Raw genomic sequence first — 26,135 nt, 5'->3', positions numbered from 1 at the left:
CTTATTATAAATATGAGTTTACTGTTATACTCTATTCTAATGAACTATTTGGTTTACGCGAAAGCTAAGCTCTTGTTAGTATAATACGTTTTGCTCCAGTCGAAGTGGCTCGAAGTGGATTTGCGAACGAACTGTAATGCGACACTTTCCAATAGGGGAATTTGTGCTTTCATTTCATTTTGCGCCTATTTTGAAAAAAAAAAAACAAACTAGACTAATCAAAGACGACTTTTGTGTGACTTTCACGACAGAAAAATATATGGTAAAAAAAGGTATGAGCCAGTGTACGTGTATATATGCATAGAATGTATTACGGCGAAATCAATTCCATCACCGAAATACTCAAGCCTGAAAGAGCCAATTTTCCGGGCTATGCGTGCATCTCATTCGCTTTTCTCTCTCTCTCTTTCTCTCTGCACTTTTTCACATATACACACACATACACACGGACAAAAAGACAAAAAAGAGTATACATTTTTTCCATTCTTTCGTGGCAGAGATTCTCAACTGTCAGCGTGTCGCGTTGTGGGAGGCGTCTACCGTGTGAAATTAACCGTGTAATACGCAGAAAAGGACATTTTCTCGGCAAATATTGTATTTTAGCGAGTTTGAATGTAATTACAGAGCTCGACAAAAGGAAATTAAAATTTATTCAACTCTCGGCCTATCCATTTAATACAGAAAGCAATATAATGGCTCGATTGTTAATTTCGGCGTAAAGTGCTTTTTGAACAATATTAGTCAATGTATAAACGATCAATCCGAGACCAGACAATCAATTTGTTAATTTTCATTTATTTTTTTTCATACCGGATTATATTTCAGACGCGTTGAAACAAAATATGAAAAATCAGAAAGTTTGTTATGAAATACGACTATTCATGAGTAGCTGGTTTGGAAAACATTTTTAGGGAGAAAAAAGTATTTAGTAAAGCAGTTTCCATCGCTTAAACCATCAACTTTGATCTTACTCTAAGCCGTGCGAGGCTCAAAATATCGTTAAAAATCCACAAAGATGGCCACCTGAAAGATTTCCTTGTTGATACGAGCCGCAGTTTATAATACACTACAAATTAGTGCCCACGCGAGCACTCACACATGGCCACGAGACGCGAGCAGCAGCACACACACACACACACACACATGCACACAGACGAGTTCCGAGCACTAATCCACACAGCGTGTGACCTCTTCATCGTGTTTTTCGTCTAGTGCATCTCTTCAGGGCGGATAGGCGAATGTAGGTTGTCGCTCGAGCCAAAGTAGGTTACAATTCCGCATGTACAGGGCGTTCGCGCCCGCCCGCCCGCCTGCCCACCGACGCTCAACCGTGTACCAAAGCCAAAGACGATGAGAACCAAACGAATTTTTGTCTCTCTCTTTTTTCCGTCACTGCGGGTAGGAAAATTCGCACCGTCGTTTGTTTTGGGTGCAGCAAGAGCTATATCGCGTCATCGTCGGATCTTTTCTCAATACTAGCGCGTAAGACGGGGCATAAGCGACTCGAGAAATAGATAGAGAGATGATGGTTGCGGAGAAAAGCGGAAGGATTAGCCTGGATGCTATGGATAAGAGGCTTCGTCGAGTGGAAAATCATCAGAGCGGAAGCTGCTTTGTGCCTGGCAGCGCAATAGCTAGCTCGGCTAGCAGCTGTAGCGACCGCCGCCGCTGCCGTCGACGTCGTCGTAGTCACCCAGCCGGCCTAGGCTATTTCTATGTACGTATAATATATATTATATACAGGCTGGAAATTCTGCGGTCTAGACTTTTGCGGTCTTTGATATACAGCGTAGGCTATAAGCGAGCCACGTATAACTATACGGCGACGCGAGATGATGATATTTGATGGATGAACTTGATGGTCTTTTTATCCCGTCTCTTAAGTGCCTCCTCGTCTATCCATCCTTCCCCATCTGCTTAGGAGCAATTTTTTTTGCGCCCCACTGATTTATGTATACATTTTTTTGCTCTTCTTATCCGCTCGTTAATTCAGATCGGTATTTACGCGTAGACGTTCCTTTACACGTTGTTAGCGCATCCTAGTCGCTAGTCGGTGTACGTACCTACAGACACGCTCGCTCGCGTGTATAATGCCCTATATATACGTACGAGGCAGAGCGCGTTAGCTGGCGAAATAATGCCAAGCAACACACATTCATACACGTACATAAACGTGTACACGCAGAGGCAGATTCAGCCTAGCCCTGTATACAGACGGAGAGATGCAGTTCGCAGTTTAGTTAACCCAGCTCTGAGGGTCCGGAGAATGCACACGCGAGCGAGAAGACTAGAGAGGGTTACAAAGACACATATATATCTGTGTATGGAGTTATATATAGATATATAGATAGCCAAAGAGAGTGGCTTTAATCAGCTGAGTTTCGCTTTCTGTCCCTCCCTCCTTTACTTCTCTCTCTCTCTCTCTCTCCTCTCTCTCTCTCATTCCCGACGCAGTACAATGATTTCGAATTCGCGCTGAGATTGCTAAGACTATAATACTGCCATGCTCTATCTCTCCCTCTCGAGCCTGCGCCCGAATAATTGTGTTTAATTGACGTGTTTGCTGAAACGCAGCACAGCACAGCTCCGCGTGTATGTATACTTGGGTCACTGCATCAACCTGTCCGTGCTCGTTATTGTGCCCATGGAATAATCGTATAATGCTTTAACTATCATTGCTCGTAAGCGCGTGTAAAAAGCTCCCCTCCCCCCTCGACTTACACGATACACACGCCTGGCCAAATTTACAATATTCAAGACAAATTTCACGAAACTGCGAGTGCTAAATTCGAGAAAGCCCGTCAGCCTAACTTTCTCAACAATCATTTTAATTAAATCTAGAAACAGACAGATACTTACAGCAGCCTTTAATTAAATTATGTTTCGCGTCTCGTACTCTAAACGGTGCGGGCTTGCAAACTCTTGGCAGTTTAATGATATCAAAAATATGAAAATTACCGACCAATGAGCTTGATGCGCTTTTTGTAGTCGCGCGTTCGGTACACTACACGAAGAACAAGGAAAAGAAAATGAGAAAAACTTGACCCCTTATTTTCTTAGCCGTGTGCAGCCTGCGAGTTTTGACTCTCGAATATATAAGACCCGTGCGATACTTATGTACATTGTAGATACACAAGGAAATAGCCGGAAAAAAAGTAACGAGAGGAAAGAAAATGAGAGTAGAGAATGAGAAAAAGCCACCATGATGTGGATTGCATTTTTCTCAAGTACAGACATCTCGTCTCTCTCTCTCTCTCTCTCTCTCTCTCTCTCTCTCCCTCGTCGTCTGCTGATGATGGGCAAGAAACGAAAAAGATCTCGAGAATGACTTGCGCTCGCGCCGAGATTTTACTTGTCTCTCTCACTTTCCAAAGTGCACAGTGATTTATTGTCGTTGAGGAGCGCGCGCAGATATCAAGCGTTTGTACTCGTGGCTTTTAGGATTTTTCGACTCTACTGATTTTATGACCCTTTTTTTACTTATAGACTTTTTTACTATCTTAGCAATAATTGCAAGTTTGGCTAGCGAAGCTTTTAACGCTAGGCACTACGAAGCTATTAGAGTTCCGTAACGTAGCAATTGAAATTGAGAAAATTGACAGTTTGATGCTCTCTTCTCGTAAAATAATAAGAATAATAGTGGTACATTTTTCTGAACACTGTTCAGTGAACAGTGATCGAGACGGTCTACTAAAGTAATTAGTGCGAACTTAATCACATGACAAATAAAAGCGATCGATAAAACCGCAAAGTCTGCTTCATTTGTGAAAATGAAAGGGTAAAAAAAATCGGTACGATACTATCTGTAAACGCATATAAGTTTTGTGTATTTATGCTACAACGTGAGGCAAGAAAACGTGAATGTGTCCCCCGCGGGCAACCGATAAAGCAGTCGGGATGAGTCGATGTGCTCGATAAACAGTACACAAGCTTTGGTTCCGAGTCTCGAACTACCATTAGCTACCAAGGTGTACAGAACTCCGAGAATAGTCGATTTATTGTAACTGTTGCGGTTTGTCGATCGATAAGCCCAATCCATTGACTAAAAATTACGAATTTCAATTATTTTTAGTTTATCGTATCAAGGGAAAGAGAGAAAGAATTTCTAACAACAAAAGAATGAATTGAAAAAATTAAATTCGTTGATAAAAAGACTTATAGACTTATTCTGCAAGACCTGTTTATTCGCCGCTTCCGGCTCGAATCTTGCTAAATTTTATTTCTCTCTCAAGCGTAAAAGTTAAGCGTAATAAGAGAGAAAAAAAAATAAAGGAGTCAACTTCGCTCAATCTGTCGTTTTGCAAAGCCTTTCCTCGCTTTGCATTAACGTTTTTGATCTTTTATTTTGTCTTCTTCTCGTTCGTATTTTGATTTTCGGAAACAAGTTTGGTTTCGAACTTGATTAGAATTGGAAAACGCTTTTTTCGATTAAGCAAAGAATCTCGAGCAATTGCTCTTGATTGAAACGGGCTTGATTAATTTTGTTCCTTTAGCCAGCGTGGGATGATTCGCCAGGTCAAGTAACACACGTTGCTGAAATCAGCCTCACGCGCACAATTTGTAAATAGTAGTTTAATAATTGTAGCGGAATATGAAATTTGAAATTAATAATGAGTCATCATTAGATTCGCTGTCTACAATTGATTGAATGCAAATTTATTGCCATTTTATCATTATCAGCAATTGAGATGTTTGTCGATTTTTGAGTCGGTAAAGAAAAGCGTAGCTTTATAGGTTAATTTTCAATTGATAATTACACCGGTTGTCAATGAGAAGTATTAAAATACGCGGTGTGGCTGTGGTCCAGGTTAAGTGGCAAAGTTAGTTTTTGCCTCGTCATAACTCCATTTAATTTCGGCACGAGCGAGGGAGTAATAGGCTCTCGAGGAAAACGACCTTCCTATGCATCTAATGCATCGCACCTCGGCAAAAGCAGCGGCGCGCACAGGCTCGGGGGTGTTGAAAAGATTAAGGAAAATTTAATAGCTATGTATTATGTATAGTGTGAGAAGTACATTGCGTTCAGGGGCTTATGATGTTGCTCCTCATCCCTCGCCTTCTTCCCCCTTTCCCCCCTTTCTCTCTCTTTCTCACTCGCGGTGTGCCGCGAGGATTATGTTGATGTTTAATGAGCCATTTCGCGCGCGCTGGGCAACGAACGATGAAAGAGCACCGCTACGGCCCTGTACCCGTGTACGCGTATACGTACGTGTGAGCGAGTATACACGACCCTGGCAACGTCGCCGTTGGAATTCAATCTGAATTAGTTGCTTAATTATCAATTTTAGCGAAGCTCGTAGCGTTGATATTGAAGAAAGATTTAACTATGTAGCTGACGTGGCTTAAGGGTTATTAGTTTTCATCTTTTGCCTCTTTCTAATTACGTGTCGCGTGCAAAAGACGATGAATTACTATAAGCATTAATGCTCGTGTCACCGAGCTACGGCTAGATTAGAAGAAGTCTTAAGCATCTTAAATATTCCGGTAGCATCTGGCACAGATAAAAGGATCGAGCGAATAAAATGTCTTGACGATGTGCGTGGCATGTGCGGTTGATGCAAAGCCATGTTCATTCGTCTAATTCAATTATATATACAATGACCTAAGAACTTTAGCTCTGAAAAATGAGTAATTTTTTATGAGAAATCAAGAGAGCAACGAGTCAAGAATAAAAGCCAATTCATTGACGCATTCTTACTATTTAAAGCGTATCTGTGTAGATATGCTAAGAGATGATAGATTTTCAAGGAGTAAGACGGAAAAAACATCGTTACAGTTCAGGAATTTAAAAATTCCATTGATGTCTTTTTGTCCATGTCTTTGCGACTCTGACTTGGAGTAAAAGACGGCGCAGCATCCATCCAAGACACTCGAGAATCGGAAAAATTTAGGTCACTTTTTTCAACTCAGTCTTGTCTATGCATATATATCTCTGCCTCGACTCTTTCGGCAACAACTAGCATTTCGTCGTTTTGCGGGAGTTGTAAACTAAGCAAAAAGTTTAATATGAAAAAGATAGCCCGTGTAATCCTCACTCGATTAATTCGCCGAGCTATAAATTTTTTTTGCTTATCCCACACGTAAACTGTCGTCGTCATCGTTACGTTCCGTGAAAATTGTGAACTGAAAGAACATTTTTCGGTAACAGGAGAAAGAAAAGAGAAAACTAAAATAGGAGAGAAAGAGAGAGAGAGAGCGAGAGAGAGCGAAAGAGAGAGGGAAAGAGAGAGAGGGAGATTAAGTGAGTAGAAGGTACACTCGAGATGTGCTTGAAAGAGTACGAGCTCCGGCAAAGCAAATGTACGCCGAAGCTTTTTGCGCTCACTGGGTCGTTGGGCTATAAGCACGCAAGCCTCGGTAATGTAGCGGGCTACGAGCCTAGAGAGATCGTGAAAAGTAAAATGCGCACCGAGTACACGATGCTAGTGACGCGCGAGTTTCAACAAAGAAAATACAAAACGATATTCTCGATCTTTTCTCTCGTCCGTCATTATCGTCCGAGAACTGAAAGCAGAAAGAAAAGAAGCAACTTGTACGCGTACGCTGCCGCAGCAGGACAAAGAATTAATTACTGCGGTGCAGCCGATGGCTCTTGGTGCATTAGATGCGGCATAGAGACATGTGTTGCGCAATTAAATGGCCATTGCCGAGGCCCAGTTTCTGTCTCGACTCGATTTTTCTGTTCATCATTATTCCGCGAATAGACTACCGATCGATTGTAACAGGAGATGAGAAAATAAGGTTTCCATCCCGTTTGATTAAGTGCACTGTGCTGCTGCTACCTGGAAGATGAATAATTACGAGCTGAGGGGCAATCATCTATTGATTCCGCTTTGAATTAGCCAAGGGATTCACAACTAGAAATGCGAATCGGATGTTGCCTCGAATGAATTTTTGAGACGTATATTCTCGTAGCTCTGCGACTCGACTCAAATGCAAAAATGAAAAACAATTGTACTTGGCGTTTGAGGCGTGTACTGCACAAACCTCAAATACGCCGTGAACACGACTGTTGAGCGTGCAATACTCTGACTTAGGGAAACAAGTTAAACATTGTGCATTCGGATTCATTAGTAATGACGAGCTAAAGGCGAGGGGGAAAAAGAGATACTGCCGATGGATACATGACTCCGCGGTTTAAACCGTTTGTATTTGTTCAGTCATGAATGCCTGGCCTAATTTGAAAGTCATTGGCTCTCGTGTTGGTCGGTATCACGCGCACTCGTCGATCGATTACGGATTAATTAAACATTAAGGCTCTGTTTCTCTCTACGTTGTTACGCAAGGTTTAGAAGAATTAGACGAAAAATTGACGCATTGCACTTCGATTGACAAGATGTATCTAGTTTTTGTCGTCATACGTATGTACGTCGACTAATATATAGAAAATGCATGTGAGCTTTTAGTGCGTGCATGAGCGTTATCGTTCGATATTGTCCCAGGTGCGCTAATACATATGAATTAGTCTGCTCGAATTCGGAGCTTGCACGAGCGCGCAAACTGCTGTCGCGGCTTCGCAGTAGCTCGGCAAAAAATTAATCGTACAGAGATATCACCCGAATAATTGAAAAACGTGCGGGCAAAAATTCTGACTCATTGCATGCGAGATCCGTCCAAACTTTTCAACTGCCAAAAAAAGCTTTCAGTCCGCGTGATTGTATAAAAGCTTTGAAATGTTTCGCTTTCATAAATTCTAAATTTTTTACTCTTCTGATTAATCAGAATCTCTTTGAGCAAAAATTTAATCGGCTAAATGTGCACACGCATGTTTTCAGATTTCGCACTGGAACATATTATAGGATGACTGTAATGCAGATGCTGCCATACGTCGCTGCCGTGTATATTGTATTCAATTAGGATAGTCTCTAATATCGACCGAAATTGTACCTTTCAAACAGCTGATGAATTTGGTTAATTTACTCGGTGGTTATACTACATAATGTTGCAGCGGCAACGACATGTGCGCGCGAGTAATCAATTGCAGTCAAAAAGAAGAAGCTCAAAGCTCACGTATTATGACAATACGTGCAAGACAATGGTAACTCGTAATTCAGCTCGCTGACTTTTGCGTGACTCGGTCATAAATGTGCATATACCTATACGTTTCATTCTCCATTCGAAAAGTCCCTCTTTTAGCCTTTAGGGAGCGAAAGTTAGATCTTTCTCGTTCTCTCTTCCTCTCTCTCTTTCTCTCTCCCAAGTCCAAAGAGAAAACAAAGTTGTATACTTCGTCTTCAAGGTAGAAAAGGGACGAAGGCGTTTGTGGGCAAAGAGCTCAACGATCGAACTTGCGCTCGCTGCTGCAGCAGCTTTTTGCTCCCGCGTGTGCACAGAGGAACGAATTCTTCGCTCTATAGTTTGTTTTTCTTTTTCACCTTTTTTTGCCTCGTTTTCTTTTTCTTGTCTGCCTTTCGCGTTTTGTCGACTGATCTGCACTGCGAGCTCGCTGCTCTCAACTCAGCGAAGATTTTCTTCTTTTCCTCTACGTATTTTGTCGTGGAACTATGATTGCGGAAGTCCGTATATGAATTAGTATCCGGTGTTTATTTTCGGTTAAAGTTTTTCTTTGATTTTTCAACTTTTTTCTACAATAAACCGAATTAATGAGACTGTACAAAGATTAATACTTTTTTATTCAATGTACATTATGTTTGACTATGACACTCTGATACACTCCGGTTATTTCTCGGACAATACAACTAACTTTGTTAAAAATAAGCCGTAAACCAGTCACATGAAATAATATAAATCCACGTTTAATCGTGTAATTTTATAATACTCACAATCTCAACTCCCCTTCCGTCCAGAGCACAGTTAGTCATAATATTAATATGTTCTGACCTGCATCTGAGACGTAACAAAATCTTGGAAAATCATTTAATTTACCGCTCACCCATGTTTTTTGTTTTTTTCATTTTTCTATGCAAACAGAGAAAAACACGATGAAAATGGCTTGAACGTAGTCATAAAATGAATGTGAAGGAAAAAAAGAAAGTCATTTTTATACCTCGAATAAAGGTGAGAAAGCATTAAAGGATTTTCATATTTACGTGTATTGTGTATGCATTTGTGTACTTCAGAGAAGAGATGGAGCAAGAGAGAGCAAGAGAGAGAAAGAGAGCCATACGCACACGGTACACATATAAAGGTACAACACACTAGAGCTTGCGAGAATGGCAATCTCTGCGGAGCTGAAAATACACAAGGGAATCAAAAAGATGAAAAAAAGGCTGTATCGTTGCAAAAAACTGGTAGGAGTTTCAACGCATCGCGTTTCCATGGCAAAAAATCTTTCGAATTCTCGGAAACAATAAAAAGAAGTGACCGACCGATACAGATTTCGTTTATACGTTCGTCTCGTTCGTAGTGGCGCGCTGAAAAGTAACATTTCACGACGCACGTCGCGAATTAATAACCTTTTTTACTCTAGCGCTCCGCATCATTAAGCTCGCTTTGCAACGACGCAATATGATTTACAACAAATCGAATGTAACTCGGTGTGATAATTTACGATTAGGTCGGCGAAGAAGTGGTTTTTCACGTCAATTACACGCGCATGAAATTCTCCCGGGCGCGCGCGCGCATTACAGTGCTGCGTAATTTACGACGCATTTGCTCAAGCCTGGCGCAGTTAAAATTCTTAAAACGCCGAGGCCGCAAGTTCGGCACAATCAAACGAGGCGCCATAACTCGATAATGCGGCGCTGCAGCTGAAAAGAGACTCGGAATCCAGGATATATACGCGTCTATGCCAGGAGACCAGACGCGCGTATACACGCGACAATATTTGCTTTATCGGATACGAGCGCAAGAGTGTATATACGTGGCGCTGGATGAGGTAATTACGACGCACAAAGAGCGTTGATGTGGCGCCGTATGCACTAATACCAATTCGTGCTTTTAATACACACATATATATCTTGCCAGCTCCATGAATGTTTAATAATAATCACGCCTAAATGAAGTTAGCTAGTACGCCCCGAGCTGTTGTGCGCCGTACACAGTCCGGGGGCAAAAAATTATTCCCTCATTTAATCGTTTTACACAAGTTACCATGTAATTAGTGACTATAAAAGCTAGAAATTGAAAATCCAATTTTGAGCTTCGGTAGAACCATGAGTACGAAGAGGCGTGTGTCGCGCTCTACATGGCAAGTATGGCAGTATAACCTGCGGCGATACGCTTTGCTCCTCTTATATATCGCAATTGATTTATCAAATTTTCTTACTTGGAGATCTCAGGACTCAGATTTTCAGGATTTTGATTTTCTACCGTGTATCATGTAAGAAAAGTACTTGTTAGGATCGTACACGACTTTTCGACCGCTGGTCTTTAAGTGGTATATCTTATATGTATCGAGCTTTACAGTATACACGCGTATAATATTATCGTCCAAAGCCTCGTACGAGAAAGTCGGACCCTAAATCAAGCGAGTATCCTAATGGATATCTGAAATAATCTCCCGCTACGTGTATTATGAGCCTGTTGTCAGCTTTAAGGTGTACACATAAGCACTTGCTAGTTTGTTAATGCAGCCCAAGACCTGCGTCGCTTTTCTATATAAAATAATGTGGCACAAGTACTTTCTCGTTTATGCCGTACACTTTGTTCGGCCCAGACTTGAAAAATGTCGAGTTGAGTGAGTCTGCGCGACGATTATGGACGTGTACATAAAACTCGACTTGGGCTTTTTGTACAGCCCCTCTCCCCACTTTTACTTCACACGTGTTTTTGCACGATCGTTACTTATCCGATTCACGTCCAAGAACTATAAGGTTTTTAGCCCAACCCGAAACTATGTGTGTCGGTGGGAAAGTATGTGTTTGTGTATACGTAATGGAAGTCTCGCAAAGGAACATATTGCCTCTCGTGTAGCAGCGAGGATTTATCGAGGCAGCTTTTCTTTGCAGCTGCCGAGGCGTTAGACTCATCGCAGCGCAGATCAGTGTTTATGTTTAAACTTTTGTCTTGCGCAGGCGTCGCAGTAGAAGCAGCAGCAGCAGCAGCATTATAGGAAAAAGACAAAGTTTTGTGAGAGCGGATATAACACGCGCTCGATGGGGACAAAATGTCGAGCTCGCGATTAATGAATTTATCGCGCATACCCAGCCGGAGAGTACGTCTGTGACAAGCTTTTTTCGTCTGTGCTTAAAACATTAAATTAGATTTATAGGAGCTCATCGACGAAACGCGCAATGTCGAGTGGCGCTTTAATTTTTTTCTCATAATAACGTTTACACAATCGCGATTGAGCTCTCACAGCTCGCACCCTATAGATATAACAGATATGAAGCTCGCACGGCGGACTTTCTTTTGAGAAAATTGAAAAAATTATTGTTATCTCAAGCTGTGCTCGCGAGCTGCTGCCGCCACCGTCGTCGTCGTCGTCGAATGTTTTGCCTATATATATACTCTCGCGGGACTCGGGGCTTCCTAAGATCCTCCGCGATAGCGCGTTAGAGATTTCTAGCTCGTTGCTGATGTTTGCCGTGTTGGAGCGAAGAACGAAGAAGACGAGAAAGAAGAAGAAGAAGAAGAAGAAGAAGAAGAGCAGCCGGAAATCCAATAAAGCCTTGGAGGATCGTCGTCACTCGAGGTGGATATACTCGGTTCGATTCCTCGACTATTTTTCTTACTTTCTGCTTTCTTTTTTGCTCGCCTCGCGCGACGCTCCTTCGATCCCCCCCTCCCTGCCGACTTGCTGCTGCTGCTGCTGTAAGAAATTTTATATAACAACGATTTGCCATAGGGCCTTTTTCACTCGGTGATCGTTTGAATTTTCTCGCGACTCGAACTTTATTTTATCGGCAAATCGGTTTTTCGTACTGATTTATTAGCGAGTGCGTATATACGTATACATGAACTAGAAGCGAAAAAACGTGTTTTCATTTCGACGAAATTGTTGGGTCATATTTATAGAAAAGCTCGATAATATACACTTGCTCGCAGCCCGCAAAGCGAGGATGAAATTGTGGTTTCGGTGAAGAACAGAATGCTATACATTTTCATTTATCCAGTGGATTAAAATGAATTGCAATGCTAGACTGTCTGAATATTAAACTTCCATTAGTAAAAAGAGTAATATTTCTGATGATGATTATGTATATTACTGCTCCTATAAATTACTCGAAAATATACTGGGGCGTTTTTCGAAGTATCATTAATATCAATCTGCCGATACAGAAACAATAATAAAAGGGTTTATAGGTGCTTTGCGAATTCATGTTAATATACTGTCATTTGATGGTTTAATTGACGACCGGCAAAGCGCATTTAACAAGAAATTAATCTCCAACACGGAATCTATTGACGCTGACTGAACAAAGTACGATGAATTATGTCTTTTTGCGACAACGACAACAAAATTTTATGCTACTCGGCAGCCATACCCTCATTCATTAGAGTAAAACCCTGGAATCTATAATTGATTCGATTCCGTCGTTACAGAAAAATGACCGCTGAAAATCAGGTCACCATTATGCGCCGCGATAACTAATGAATCTGCCAGTGAGACGAAAGTGCGGCAGCATCGATAATCATAAAAATAATCCCTCATTGTAGCGTGGTGTAATCTCTAGAATGAAATGAAATTCAAAGTAATTTTTGTTAAAAAAACTCACGGCATTTGACGAGCAAGTTTTTTATACGTAATATCTCGAGGCTTTTGACAAATCCCGCATCGCAAATTACACGTAATATTATGTGCCTTTAGAAAAAGTATTACACCACGTGAATGCTGTGTCTGCGCCGAAATAGGAAAAGTTTTATAACGTAATCTGTCGGTTGCTGGGCGCGTGGTAGCTCAAAAGTATGACATGCTCGTTGCGCTCACGGATGCGCGCCCACTTGTGTGTTTTGCGAATTCTGAAATACAACTTCACCGCAGGAGCTTTTTTTGATAAAAATTTCAGTGCGGAAAAAAGGAAAATTATAAAAAAAGCAATTCGAGGTGAAACTGTAAAATGCGCAAGCTCGAAATGAGCGAGCTCGGAGGGATGACTTTTTCAGCTGCGACACGAGCACAGATGGGAAAAGTTCATTGTTGGCGATCGGTTCTTCTATAGGCGTACCAATACACGATCCACTCGATCGAGCTTCAAGTAACTCATACAACGACAGTACTTTAAAATACACAACAATGAGTAATTAGCTTTGAGGAAGTTCCAAGTAAACTATGGAAGCTCAAAGTCATTTAGGCGAGTAATTGCCCCCTCATTGTTGTATATCCTGTGCCTTTTCAACTTTGTCATATCTCGAGTATTTCTCCGCATGCATCTGTACGTGGGAAATATTTCGACGTTATTCCGTAATAAGTTGAATCGATTACACGCCACGAACGAGCGGAGCTCTCGTAACGCAGCGGGGCCGGATTTTGATTTATTTTAAGTCGCGCGAAAGGATACATGCAAATTACTCGGTTCGGCTTCGTCCTGTATACGTGGACGCGATAAAATATGCATGCAATAGCCCCCTGCCATGCTCGTACGCGCGTGTGCTGCTTATGTCGACGCTTGACGTTCTATTTATTAGTCGGATATTGTTTTTGCGTATACACGGTCGTGGCGCGGGAGAGAAGCCATCGATACAAATAAGTATAGGACAGGGCGGAACGGGAATATAAATTGAATCAGCTCCGGTGCGGCAACGTTTATTTAGATGAATTACAGATATGCTTTAATTCGAAACGGTGACTCGTTCTGCAGGAAGACCGGTCGACACGACTATCGACGTGTCCAAATTATTTATTCAAAAAACGCTAAAGCATTTCGTCGAGTAAACATCGATGCTCAAAAGTTATTTACTAAATGTACTCTAGCTGCAGCAACATCGGCAACAGCTTCTCGTATAGGAAAATTCATTGTTATTCATGAAGCGAATTCCATATAGCTTTCTTATACACACGTAAATAAATCCTTTTTCTCATGAAGCTGCACTGCTGCTACTGCTACCGATGCTGTAGCGCTGCTTTGAATCGAAGGAACTTGGCAAAGCACGTAATCCGTGCACGCGCGAGACTTATGTATTATCGCGAAATAAAAAAAAAAGTTCTACCCACATACGCACGCATACTCATACGTGCCATACGTAATTCCCCTCTCCCGAGGCCCCTAATATTTCTGTATCTATCTTATTTATTCTTTTTTTTTGTTGCTAACCCGTTCGCCGATATATACACATACGGGCAAATAAACTCGTATGTGCAGCGCCGAAAAAGCTCGATGCTGCTGCTGCTGCGCGAGGAATCATAAAGCTCGTGTACTAGAGTATATAGATATAAATACGGTGGCGGGTTGCGTTCCCGCGAGAATTTCATCCAAACGAGGTTACGAAGCTATACGAGGCCGCGCGCGCGAAATACACGCTAGTCTCTGTACATGTGCGCGCGCCCCTCGTAATAACATATTCGGGAGGATAGAAACATTTTGTTTTCCCGATAAAGTAGCTCTCGCAATGGTTGTATAGTGGTGTGGCGCCTATATATAGAGCGCCATAACGGTAATGAAAAATTTACCTCGATGATCCGCGTGCTCGCGCCCCACCGGTGAGGATTGAATAATAGACACGTATACGTGTGAGCGAGCTTGCGATACGATAATCCGCAGCCTCGTACATATCCCTACACCTACATAACGCATATGTGTGTGCGATGTGTGCAGTATAACAGTATACAGTGTGTACGAGTGTGAATGAGAATACGTGAGCTCGTCCGATCGTGCGTGTATATACCCATCGCCCGTGTGCGACTGTGTGTGTATTACATATAAAAGCCGGCGGATGTGCGCTCGCACGCGAATTATCTAACGGAGGGGTGAAGTTTGCTAGAACCAGTCTTTCTCTACTCTTAACAGTTGATCGGGTTATAAGATTTCGTTAGCGTACTTCAGGGCTTCTCGCGCGAGCTTCGAGTATACATTATATATAAAGGCGCACGCTAGCGCATATAGTAGTACAGTCTAGCTTCTCTCGCAGCCATGCGATCTCGCCGGCGTACGTGTGTGCACAAACTCCCGCACTGCAGCTCCCTTTCCTCTCTTTATCTTGTGCATATATGCAGGCTTTCGCGTGGATCCCTCGCTGTAGTATACACAACAAACTCGGCGCTCGCTCCGAGATTGTTTCGCTAATGATAGAACCCCCCCTCCATCGTCCATGTGGCAGCTCGGCAATACGCGAATAACGCAGATTTTTGCTCTCCGCTATCGTCGAGTTGCGATCTAGCTACGCACTCAATTGTACGGATCCGCGCGTTTGACCACTAAATTGTTTCCAATCCATGCCGTAGCTCTCAATGCAAACTCGCGCGCTTATCAGCTCGTGTAATCCCGACACGAATATGCTCGGGCTATATAACTCGCGATCGAGCGAGAGAGAAAGAGACGGCTCTGACACCGGGGGCCGAATCCTCTCTCGAAAATTAATATTTAATCGTCCGTAATAACGGCTCGTGTATAATGCTTGTCGCGGCTTTCTGCCTGCCTACCTTGCTAAGTACGAATCGCCGATGCTGCCCTTTAATAATTACCAACTGCAATGTAATGAGGTAGATACATATGAAGCAGGTAAATATATACAATGAGCTAATGAAATCTATCTGTAGTGCCTCGCTTGAAAAAATATTCTTCAACAACTAGAGCGAATCGAGAGTTTTAGTCACGTAAAAACTTGAATAGCCCCGCACTCGGTTTAGTATTTCAAACTTGGAGCTTGGATCTCGGGTTGTCTTGCGTTAATTCGATACTGCTGAAACTGCGCCCGAACAATTTTGCGCTCGAGCCAGCTGTGCACGCGCTGCGTCTACTCGCGCTACAATGCACGCGACGTAAATTTACATAAAAATATATACGAGCGCGTACGCGACGTCATCGTTAGTAACTCTACGAGGACCCGATACGAGCGCATAGACGAAATCGGGCTGGGTCGGGGGTGGCTCGCGAGAGAAACCATCGCTGGACTTATGATAAATTGCTTGGAGGCTCCTACGGATATCCTATTTAAAAGGTATATATGTGCATCTATAGATATGCAGTACTTGAAATCGGATCGTAAATACAGCTGCTATGGTGCTTGCGCGCGACTGCATGAATAAACATTCACCGTGCTTAACCGAGCGCCTATATCGACTTGCGTCCCAATACCTCGTGTGCCAATGAGTTTCAGCCTATGATTCGAATAAAAGTTCCAACAAAGGAAAATATTATTTCACCCCTCCCCAAAAATGTATCAATGGATGCTTGAGTATAACCAAAGCTTCCCCCCATCTCCTATTAAATGCGCATTTTGACACGACAAGCTCTTACATTACGCAGCTTTGAATTTAATAATGTCAACGCATCAATGGCTCCGGCGTCGCTCACCTTCCAAGACCCCAATATACCGACGATGAAATTTTGTAAGCTTGATCGCACTCCTGTAGCTAATATAAGCGCAACTTTACCTTGCAATAATAAATTTCGTTAAAATGTTTAATGAAAATATATTGAGGTCGTTTGTTCGACTTATGCCTTGTGCAGCAGCGTCGAGCGACGGGTAAGATGATATCATGCGCCCAGCGCTTACGATTTCGTTCGTAACTGCGCCGACACACAGAGCCAGACTAGGATTTGCATAATGCCTCGAAGAGAGAGAGAGAGGCCGAGTGTGCCGAGAGAAGGAGGAGGGAAAGTGGTCGACCACAAGCCTACTGGCGCGCGCTTAGCACTTATGCACAATACAAGCTGGAGATATGCGATGCACGAATATTTGCCTAAAGCTCTTTGGCATGTGATACTCGAGTGCTACATATAGATATATGTATGTGCACACACATTCGGAGGATGTAGTACCAACACCCACACACACGTGCACAATGCAGGTGAGCGCATCTTTTCAGCCTTTGGATAAAACTTGATTTCCTCATTACTTTTGCACTCGTGGCCACCCTTTTTATACGAGCATTTCCTTCTCCATCCTAGATCTCTGGCATAATTTTTTTACGAGCTTAGGAGAAATATTTTTCGCACTGGGAAAAATCCTTCAAATTCTTCCTTCATTAAAAGTCCACCACGGGCCATATACAAGCGGCACTTGTTTAGCTTAGCTCGTTACCTCTAGGAAATCCACCGATCCCCGGCTCTTTTATATTTTATGAAAAGTTTATCGTGTCAGAAAATTCGACTTTCTCCAGAAGTGTCGGAGCCTCGACGCGCTCCTCCTTTTTCTTTCTCCGCATACTTTGCATAGAGCTGCACGATAAAAATTTGCCAACGTGTTTTCTCGACTTTGCGTTTAGCTCTTTATTTCCCATATGCAGCGGTACAAACTACTCTGCGATAAACCAATTAAATATTTTTGACATATCTTCAATCTCAGAATGTACTCTCGGTTATTCAACGAGTTTGTAAAAAAATCGTATTGCCGGGGATTTTTTTTCTCATTCAAAGTAGTGACAAAAATGTTCATACCTCGAGAAATTCGACAACGAAGGTAACGCGTAGGCGGTACTCTCGGCAATGGGCAATGAATCAATTGGAATACTCACCGAGGTGTGCATAATTAACGAGCTTGCAAAGTTTAATTGGATTACGCGCCCCGTGAAAGAGACTATTATCTATATGCTCTTGTAGCCGAATAACGAAGAAAAGCAAATTGATGATCCAGTGACATAAAAAGAAAAAAAGCCAAAAAAAAATAAAAAGTTGCTCTTTTTTTTACTGAATAATTGTCCTAGTTTCGGAGGAGCCGCTTATCAACGGCAAACGCCACACAGATGATTGATTCGGGCGCGGTGAATCTTTTTTGCAATGTGTAAACCGCACATCCGAGAATCGGCCTGAAATAATGCCAAAAAACGGTGTATATGCGCCCTCTGATAAATGACGCTTTTCGCGTCGAACGCGCGCGATGCTTCAGCAGCCACGATTGAAAAATATAAATGTCACTATTGATTCGGAATTATATAATTTATCATCGGTTTTTACTTGACGCTCTCGAGTGCAGTGCGCGCGCGAAACACATCGTAATTTTCACTTTGCAACGAGGCGAGCACTCGAGAACGGGTCAACGAATCGCTGGAGATTTGTTTACCATATTTCATCGTCGATATTACATAATTTATGACTCGAATGGGTATTGTCTACACTACACCAACTTCTTTAATCTTGCGAGCAATAACGAGGTTTGATACTATGAAATGCAGCGCTCGTTATTCAATGAGCTTATTATAATTATTACGCAAAAGTGCGTATATTTTAAAATTAAAAATAATAAGGGTAATTACTTGGCTGCGTACTCGATCGATATTTGACTTGAAAATTATGAATCCGTTTTTTTCTATTCTATTAATAACGGTACGTAAATGCGAGTTTGATAAACAAAGTATATCATACTGGATTTAATTAAATTTTTGCGAATTAACTTATTGGCACGCACAAAAGTTTCATTTTTCATCCAACTATAATTACTTCTATACATGAATTTACGCCCGAAAAAATATCTGGATCTCGAAAGGTGTATACGTTGCGTATCTGCGCAATTGTTGAATCATTCAAAAAAGTGCCATCGGATGGAACGAAAAAAGTTGGTACTTGAAACATAAAAATATGCAGTCTGTGATGTTCATTATTGAATTTAAAAAAGGCCTTCGTCCATCCCGTGTAAGTTCTCTCATTCACTATTTTATCATACAGCGTGAAAAGTTTTTTATCACGTATTTTTGAAAATGAACCTTAGCCAGCGGGTAACTCGAGTCCTAGCTTTAACCCTTTCTTTTTGCTCCACATTACCCAGATATCATCGAGTGAATGTTAAATACCTCATTGCAGCTGGCTCGCGCGACGAACGTTGATTTATTCCGAGGACATAACAACTGAGAGATTATGATTCATTATCATTCGACACGGAAAAGTTCGAGTCTGAATCGGAAGCTCAATTCAACGATTCCTCGATCGTCCGTGGAAAAGTTGAGAAATTCAACTTAGAGTCGGTTAAAAATTAAAATCTAGTTTTGCTCAACGTTACGTCGACGAGGAATTTTCTCTAAAATAGGTTTATTCTTCAAATATACTTTCTCGTTGTAGAACTCATACTCTTATTCCTCAGAGTGTCAAAATAAAGAAGCGAGATCGCGAGAAAGTAAGAGTAGTATTTTTGAAAGAAACAAAAATAAGAAGGATAAAAGCTTTCTTTATTCACTTAATCGATAAATGCTCGTATTTTCCTTGGGAAACTAGTAGTACGAAGCTAGCTTCAGTCAGACCACTATAGTGCTCTCTTTCGATTGTATGAACTAAGAGATAACTTTGAACCTTACTCGTTTTTCTGCCTCGGCATCGCTGCTGCCGCTCGCCCCGCCGAACTCGAAATCAAGTGCTTATCGATCGCAAAAAAGTACGATTCTCTTTTAAGTCAAAATTATTACACATCTTTCGGAAAGTTCTCGAGTCGCATGCCCGATCGCTTAGTATAATGCATAAAGTAATAATGGAACTTTTATTTTTCGCATCATGCGTTCCGAAAACAAGGATGTTCGGCTGGGCGTTCGTTAGAGTTTTCGAAATGAGAAAATCAAAACGCCAGTGTGTAACGAACGTGCAGGTTTACACGAATCGGAGCTTAACACACGTGCTCTCGAGAGCTTTGCAAAGAGTATCATCGGTTTTCGATAAAAGTTCTGTCTTAACGCGCTACTCTTTATCTCTCGTGTCAGCGAATCAAAAACAACAAAGCGCAGAGGAATGTAAAGGCCACAAGGAGCAAAAAAAATCTGCCGCTTTGCTGTTTTCGATTCTCTCGATTCTATAAACATATGCGCCCACGAGCGTACACAGACGCGCACGTATACACTCTCACATAAATTGTAAAAGTCGAAGCTTTCGCAATTTGCGAGCAGCAGCTCACGCTCTCGAAAAAGTGAATCTACTGCCTTGTATGTATATTCACCAATAGAACCGCACAAGTTGAGAGTCAAACAATGACTTTTTACGTCTCTATTTTCACCCTCTTCCACACCCGAGCCAACACTTTTCTCTTGTTATTTTTCCTTTTCACGCGTATTGTGCGACCTCTGCTATACATAGCGTAGATATCATCGTGGAGGACTATCGTAGCGAAAGGAGCGAGCCCAGGTATTATCCTTGTTTTGAGCGGTAATCGAATATAGGACTTTTAACGCTTGTGCGCGTTCTTTTTTTGCGCAGATAAAAGGAAAAAAAGTTATCGGGCGCAGCGAAACCGTAACGAGGCCCTAAGCTCTTATTACTCGCAGCTGGCAGTTATTAATTTGAAGATATCCTTATGGATCCATCTCGCGTCACTGCTCGAGAAGTTGAGTTTTTTCCTGTCTCTCATTTGAATATTCCGTGGCAGCGCGGCGCACATCGGCAGCGGGCGCCTTCGAGAGAGAAGCAATCAATTACTCAGCGAGTCGCGATATCTGCCGATCGTCTAATATCTATATGCAGCATTTAATTAAAGCCGAGATCGATGAGCGCGCGAATATCTGTAGCAATAAGCTCGAGCCGAGTGGAAGAAAAAGCCGCGTTTTTTATTAATTCATCAACGAGCGAGGTGTGTTTACGAGGCGCACCAAAAAAAAAATAACGAGGAGAAAACATCGAAGCTAAAATTGGGTATATGAAATATGCGTGTACTTACGACGTCGATGAGCTGGGAGAGCTTGAGCTTGATGCAAACCCGCAGCACGTCGGAGGTATTAACGACGGGCCTGACGAGTTTATTGTAGTTGGAAAGAAGATCATCGTAGAGTCGTTTGGCGTCGGGATTGCCGGCGACGGCGCCGTGCACCAGCAGGGCCGACAGCAGCCAGACGCGCAACGTTTCGCCGATTGATACCGGCGGCATTGTGCTACGCAGCTGCTACGGCTGCATCCACCACCGCCACCGACACCGCAAACACTCCTGCTGCTTCGGCCGACAGCTCGACGAGCTGCTTCTCAACTCCAGTGCAGCGGATTAGAGATGTTGCCGCTACTGCTGATCTGCGCACACATCGCACCAGCCCAACAACACACACATAGACACATGTATGTATAACGCTATTCGCTATTCGGCATCGTACGTATACTTAATCGCGCCAGAGTGGCCCACATGCATATATATAGAGTGAGAGGGGGAGAGAGGAGATAGATGTGCATCAATAGCCCACGTAATTGAGGTCAATGGACTTTTCAATAATCAATCAATCTAATCACAACCCCCCGCGGTCTGACGTGCACGTCCAACTACTCGACGGCATTATAAACTCCGAGCTTCGCCCGATGCATCTATACAACATTTCAAACTTTACCCCCAGCACATGTATACATAAGCTATATTTGGCTGACGGAATCGCATATACATTGTTAAGCAACAACTTGAGCTTTACCAAACTACTTGAACAACCGCAACAACTGCATTTTTATTCCCTTTTATTTCGTTACCACAGTAATGATCGTTCCAATTCTCTCTCTCTCTCTCTCTCTTTCTCTCACCCAGGCGTTTCGCGATATGCACTGCCAAATGCAAATTTCGCTTTGGAAATTTGTCAATTTTACAATAATGCACGTCAGAGCACGTATGGAGTACGTGTCGCGATCTGCAGACGCGCTCGAAAATGTTGCTCATTATTTTAAAATGCGCCAATTCTCGAGGAATATTCAAGCCTATAATTCACAATAGGTACGTGCAATCCGTATATGATCATATATTGATTTCACGCGCTTACGTTGGCAGTTTGTATACACATGTGCAACCGGGGGGAGCCTCGTTAAGACAAAATCAACTCTTTTTTTTATGTGCTCCGCCGAATAATTGGTAGTGCGGATTGTGAATGGAAAAATCAACGGCCGTCGGCGATCGGTTTAACAGTGCGCGGGATTTGGCTGCGAGCCTTTTTTTGTCGAGCCGAGGAAATAAAAGGAAATTTTTATAGCCGACGAAAAGTGGACGGTAATTTAAAATGACGAAAATTGAACAGAATCGTCAGCCGAAACGAGCGTGAAATTTTCAAACACTTGGCCCCGGCTTTGTGACTTTTATACGAGCGTACGTGTGTGCATGTAGTTGCAGTTTAATTTCGGCGCACAAAAGACGACGATCTTTTACCCGGGATCAAATCTTATTCGAGGAAAATCGATAAAGAGAGAGTCAGCAGATGCTCGCTTATTCTGCATTTGAAATTATTTATTTTCATTATTCATGGTTGACTGATCGATGCATTTTATGCTCCATGAATCGAAAAATTTTTCCTCGAGAAAATAAAAATATCGGCATTATTCGACGAAGGGCTCTCGAATGGGCAAAGAAGACGAAGAAGAAGCAGCAGAAGTAGAAGATGGAAAAAAGAGAGCGCATACATACCTCGAGAATTTCGTCGACGTGTCTTGGAAATCATTTAAAAAATTTGCATCATCATCACCACTGCACAAGTGCGACTTCATCCGAACCGCATATTATCACCCACAAACAACTTTCACTTCCGTCCTAAATGAAAATGAAGAATTTCCTCAGTGGATTTATCTCGTCGATCCTCTCGAGCCACAATATATATTATTATTACGCAGGCGTGTGCAGGAGGAGCGAGGGAAGGCGAAAAATAAAACGGAAAATAAAGATAAAGCTGGCCGCGCGGGCCGCGAGCACGTATGCGCCGGCTGCGTAATCTTATCGTCTGCTATATCGTATACTGCTGCTGCTGCTATAGCACTCAATGGTCGTCCGTCCTGGCCTGCATATCGGTTGCACTATCACACGAGCGGCACGTCGGACTGCGCGACCTTTGTCGAGCACATTGCATCCACGACTGGAAGGCTTGGCCGAATGCGCGCCGCTTCTGGCCGTTGCTCGCTGCTGCTGCTGCTGCTGCTGCGCGCTCCTCTCCCAACTAACTCGATACCACGAGGGGGCGCAACCTCTTTATAAACGCACACCCTTCGCAGCTTTTCTCCGCACACATTCTCGCGCTTTTTCCTCGCACTGCTGTACAAGCGCTGCAGCCTGCAGCCAGCAGCAGCGAGCAGCAGCATCTTCGCTCGAAATTAATTCAGCACTTTTTACGATCGTCGGGCCGCCGTTTCAAAGTCAGCCGCAACTCGAAGCGCAGAAATCTTTCTCTACCTTTCTCTGCGCTTAGCTCCGGCTAAGCCGATTATAATCGTCCGCGGCTAAACGCGCGAATACGATACAGTTACATAATATATGGGCAGTGGGCGCGCGCGCGCGCCTGGCCAGAGTAAAGTAACGCGATATGTGGCGGCTGACACCTTCCCTAGAAAGTCGTCAGTTTTCATAAACGACGTCTTTCGGCGGGGCTTCCTTCGTCAAACGCCCCATGGTTATGCTCGCGACGTTGACCATTTCGCATCGACTGCATTCGCACTCCGCACTAGGCTCGCATTGCGTAATTTTCGCTCTCGCTGAATTTTCAAGTTTTTCGTTATACGTATATATATTTTTACTTAGTATTCAGCGCGCGAAGCAATATATAATTATTCGTCGCCTGTCAAATTTTACATACGATAATTTATGCATCGTCGTAATACTGGGTCAATTTGTCATTGTGCTTTTATTATTAAATAATGCAGACACTGAGAGAGGCTGAAGTAGTAAAAGATATGCGAGTTTGATGAGTGGGGGATAACCCAAATATTATACAGATTGAATATTGATTCGTAAAAGCAAAAAAGGAAAGCGAATAACGTAAGGAATCGGAGAGTAAAGTAAAAAAAACTCGAGCAAATTTAAGTGCCTCAGAGCGAAAAGTACGCGACGTAAATGAATAAAAGGAGCGAGAATAAAAAAGTGACAAATTCTCAGGGTTCGAGGATAGGTGTGAAAAAAAGTGGCGCGCCAAAGACACGATGAAGAGAAAGAGAAAGAGAAAGAGAGAAAAGTCTTGGCATTTTCCCAGTAATCTTCGCTCGGATCAGCATTACGGACGGAGCGCGGAGCGCAAAGCGCAGCGGCACAGACACGAGGCGGTTTAAGCCTCGAGTTTCTTCGATACAAGCTATTACGCTCGTAGTTTCAATATATCGCTCGCTCGCTCGCGCGGCCTGGCCAGGATTCGCTCGACACCTATTTGTTCTATCGCCTTGCCAGCTGATATATTATTTACCCGATCGCGAAACACTGCCGATACGCGCGGATTGTCTACGGGGCTCGAGCCCGACAAGTGCGCCAACGAATGTACAGCGTTTTTTTCAATTTCCGACCGGGCTTCGAGTGGCTTCATTTGTTAAATTATCCTCGCGCTCTCGGATCCATTGCGCGAGCAAATTTTATACGGCATGCTCGAACAAATTAAGCCGATGCGAGCGCGCGAGAGGGTGGATCAGCGAGTGTTTCAAAACGTTTCTCTTTCTTGAATTCGGCTATGAATCGAGTCAATAAAATAAAAGTTGCTTTTTCACACGCGCTCGCGCTCTGCACACAGAAGCGGCGGCAAAATGATGATGCCAAGAGACAAAATGCACAAATTTCACTCTATAAAACGAGCAGAAGCATATGTTGTCGAAGACTGTAAAAAAGTTTAAGGCCTTCGGGTCACCAAGCACGTGGATATATCCTTGCGTATGAAACGTTAACTTTCGAGGCATGTGAGCGAGTATGTGCAGCTCCTGCGACTATACGACTCATGAGACTGAGCTGCTAAGTAAACTTGTCATTTTTCAGCGACGCCTTTTCTCTCTCCTTTCTCTTTCTCTCTCACTTTTCCAAGTCGGAACAGCTTCTTCCTTCGATAATGTACAAGTTTCAACACAACGACACTGCCAGTCACCTATAGAGCTCCTTCAGCGCGCTGTATATATATTCTATATCTTTTTTGTACTTATGGATGTGAGAATTGGAAGGATAAATATTGTATTTTTGGAGTCTGCTTTCGACAAGTCTTTTATTTTACGATATTTTCAGAGAAATAATAAATTGTATTGGCCATGTGATAGAATTAAAAAAAAAAAAAAAAATGATTTCCAGACAAGTTGCGATAATGTAAAAATAAGATTAAACTGTACGCAGAAATAATTTTATTTAAAAAATTTGAATTAGATGGGCTGTCGAGAATACTTGCGTAATAACGGTGGAAAATTATAAAAAAAATGTAGAAATGAATGTACCGAGAAGTGAAATTTATTTTATTGCTTTTCAACCTACTGTAAAATTTATCGATCATAATTTTTAGATATCGTAAATTGTTTGATTTCATTGTGTACGCGGAACAAACGTGGAAAAGTAAAAATTTTAAAAAATCTAGCGCGTCAACTTTACATTGGCACTTAGCTCGAGTGTAACACATTTTTTTACTCAATGAGCGCAAAAGTTACGCGCGCATTCACGTAAACAGAGAGCATGTGCGCATACATAAAAAAGTACAAAAATTTCTCAGAGCCTGCTTGAAACTACCATTCTTTATTTCACCTCCTTTTTTTGCCCTTTTTTGGAAAGCAAACTAAAATAAAGCAGTCAGCTTTCGCACCTGTTTTTATTGTCGAGGTGTAGTGTTCAGCATGTCGGCTAGAGGTTAACAATGGCTAAATTAACGGTCGGCTATAACAATGAGAAAAGGAAATTCTAAAGAAAAACAAGTACATTTGGTAGTAATGAGAGAAAGAGGAAATTTTTCTTTTCACTCGCGCGAGCGTAAGCTACGCGTGGATTGTGCGTTTATGAATTACTTTTTTCCCTAACACCCATTCGACCCTACTTTAAGAGCGCTAAAAAAGCGTCAACAAGAAATGGTTGAATTTTTCACATTGCAACAAAATAGTGCAAGGTTGATTCTTCTGGCAATAGCCATTCTCCTGGGACTCGAAGAAAAATTTGATAAAAATACATCTTCAACGGTGTGTACGAGTGTACGCTGTGTTATGTGTACATATACACAGACATACACACACGGAGATTCACATATCCATACTCTGACAATGTCGCGGGTGTTTCTCATTCGAGAGTGTCACGTATAGAGAAAGGATAAAAAAAGTATAAAGAAGTGCCACAAGCGAAACGTGGCGCGTTTCAACTGAAGGAGAAGAAAACCTATGTGTGGCGAATACGAAATAACACAATTTTCTATCCAGGTCAAATGCAACGCATAACCATTATTATTTACTCAAGTTTTCGTGTTTTTTTTTAAACCTCTTTTTCATGGGGTACAAAAAATT

At 42.4% G+C, this 26,135-nt stretch overlaps 1 protein-coding gene across 5 annotated transcripts in view; it reads right to left on the bottom strand.

Moving 5' to 3' along the window:
- Positions 1–22,763, bottom strand: part of LOC106648323 (acetylcholine receptor subunit alpha-like) — an 89,359-nt gene extending 66,596 nt beyond the window's left edge. For all 5 annotated transcript variants that reach the window (XM_023458619.1, XM_023458620.1, XM_014365096.2 and 2 more), the window contains exons 1-2: positions 22,336–22,763; positions 20,632–20,975 (exon numbers count right to left, since the gene is read on the bottom strand). In XM_023458619.1, the coding sequence (XP_023314387.1) occupies positions 20,632–20,838 (207 nt within the window). In that variant the 5' untranslated portion in view covers positions 20,839–20,975; positions 22,336–22,763. The remainder of the gene's footprint in view (positions 1–20,631; positions 20,976–22,335) is intronic.
- Positions 22,764–26,135: the final 3,372 nt, after the last annotated feature.

This window comes from Trichogramma pretiosum, unplaced genomic scaffold (assembly GCF_000599845.2).
Source record: "Trichogramma pretiosum strain Unisexual culture from Peru unplaced genomic scaffold, Tpre_2.0 scaffold24, whole genome shotgun sequence".
In the NCBI taxonomy this organism is placed as follows: Eukaryota; Metazoa; Arthropoda; class Insecta; order Hymenoptera; family Trichogrammatidae; genus Trichogramma; species Trichogramma pretiosum.
The sequence above is the reverse complement of the archived record's forward strand: the minus strand, read 5'-3'. Positions and strand labels throughout refer to the sequence as shown.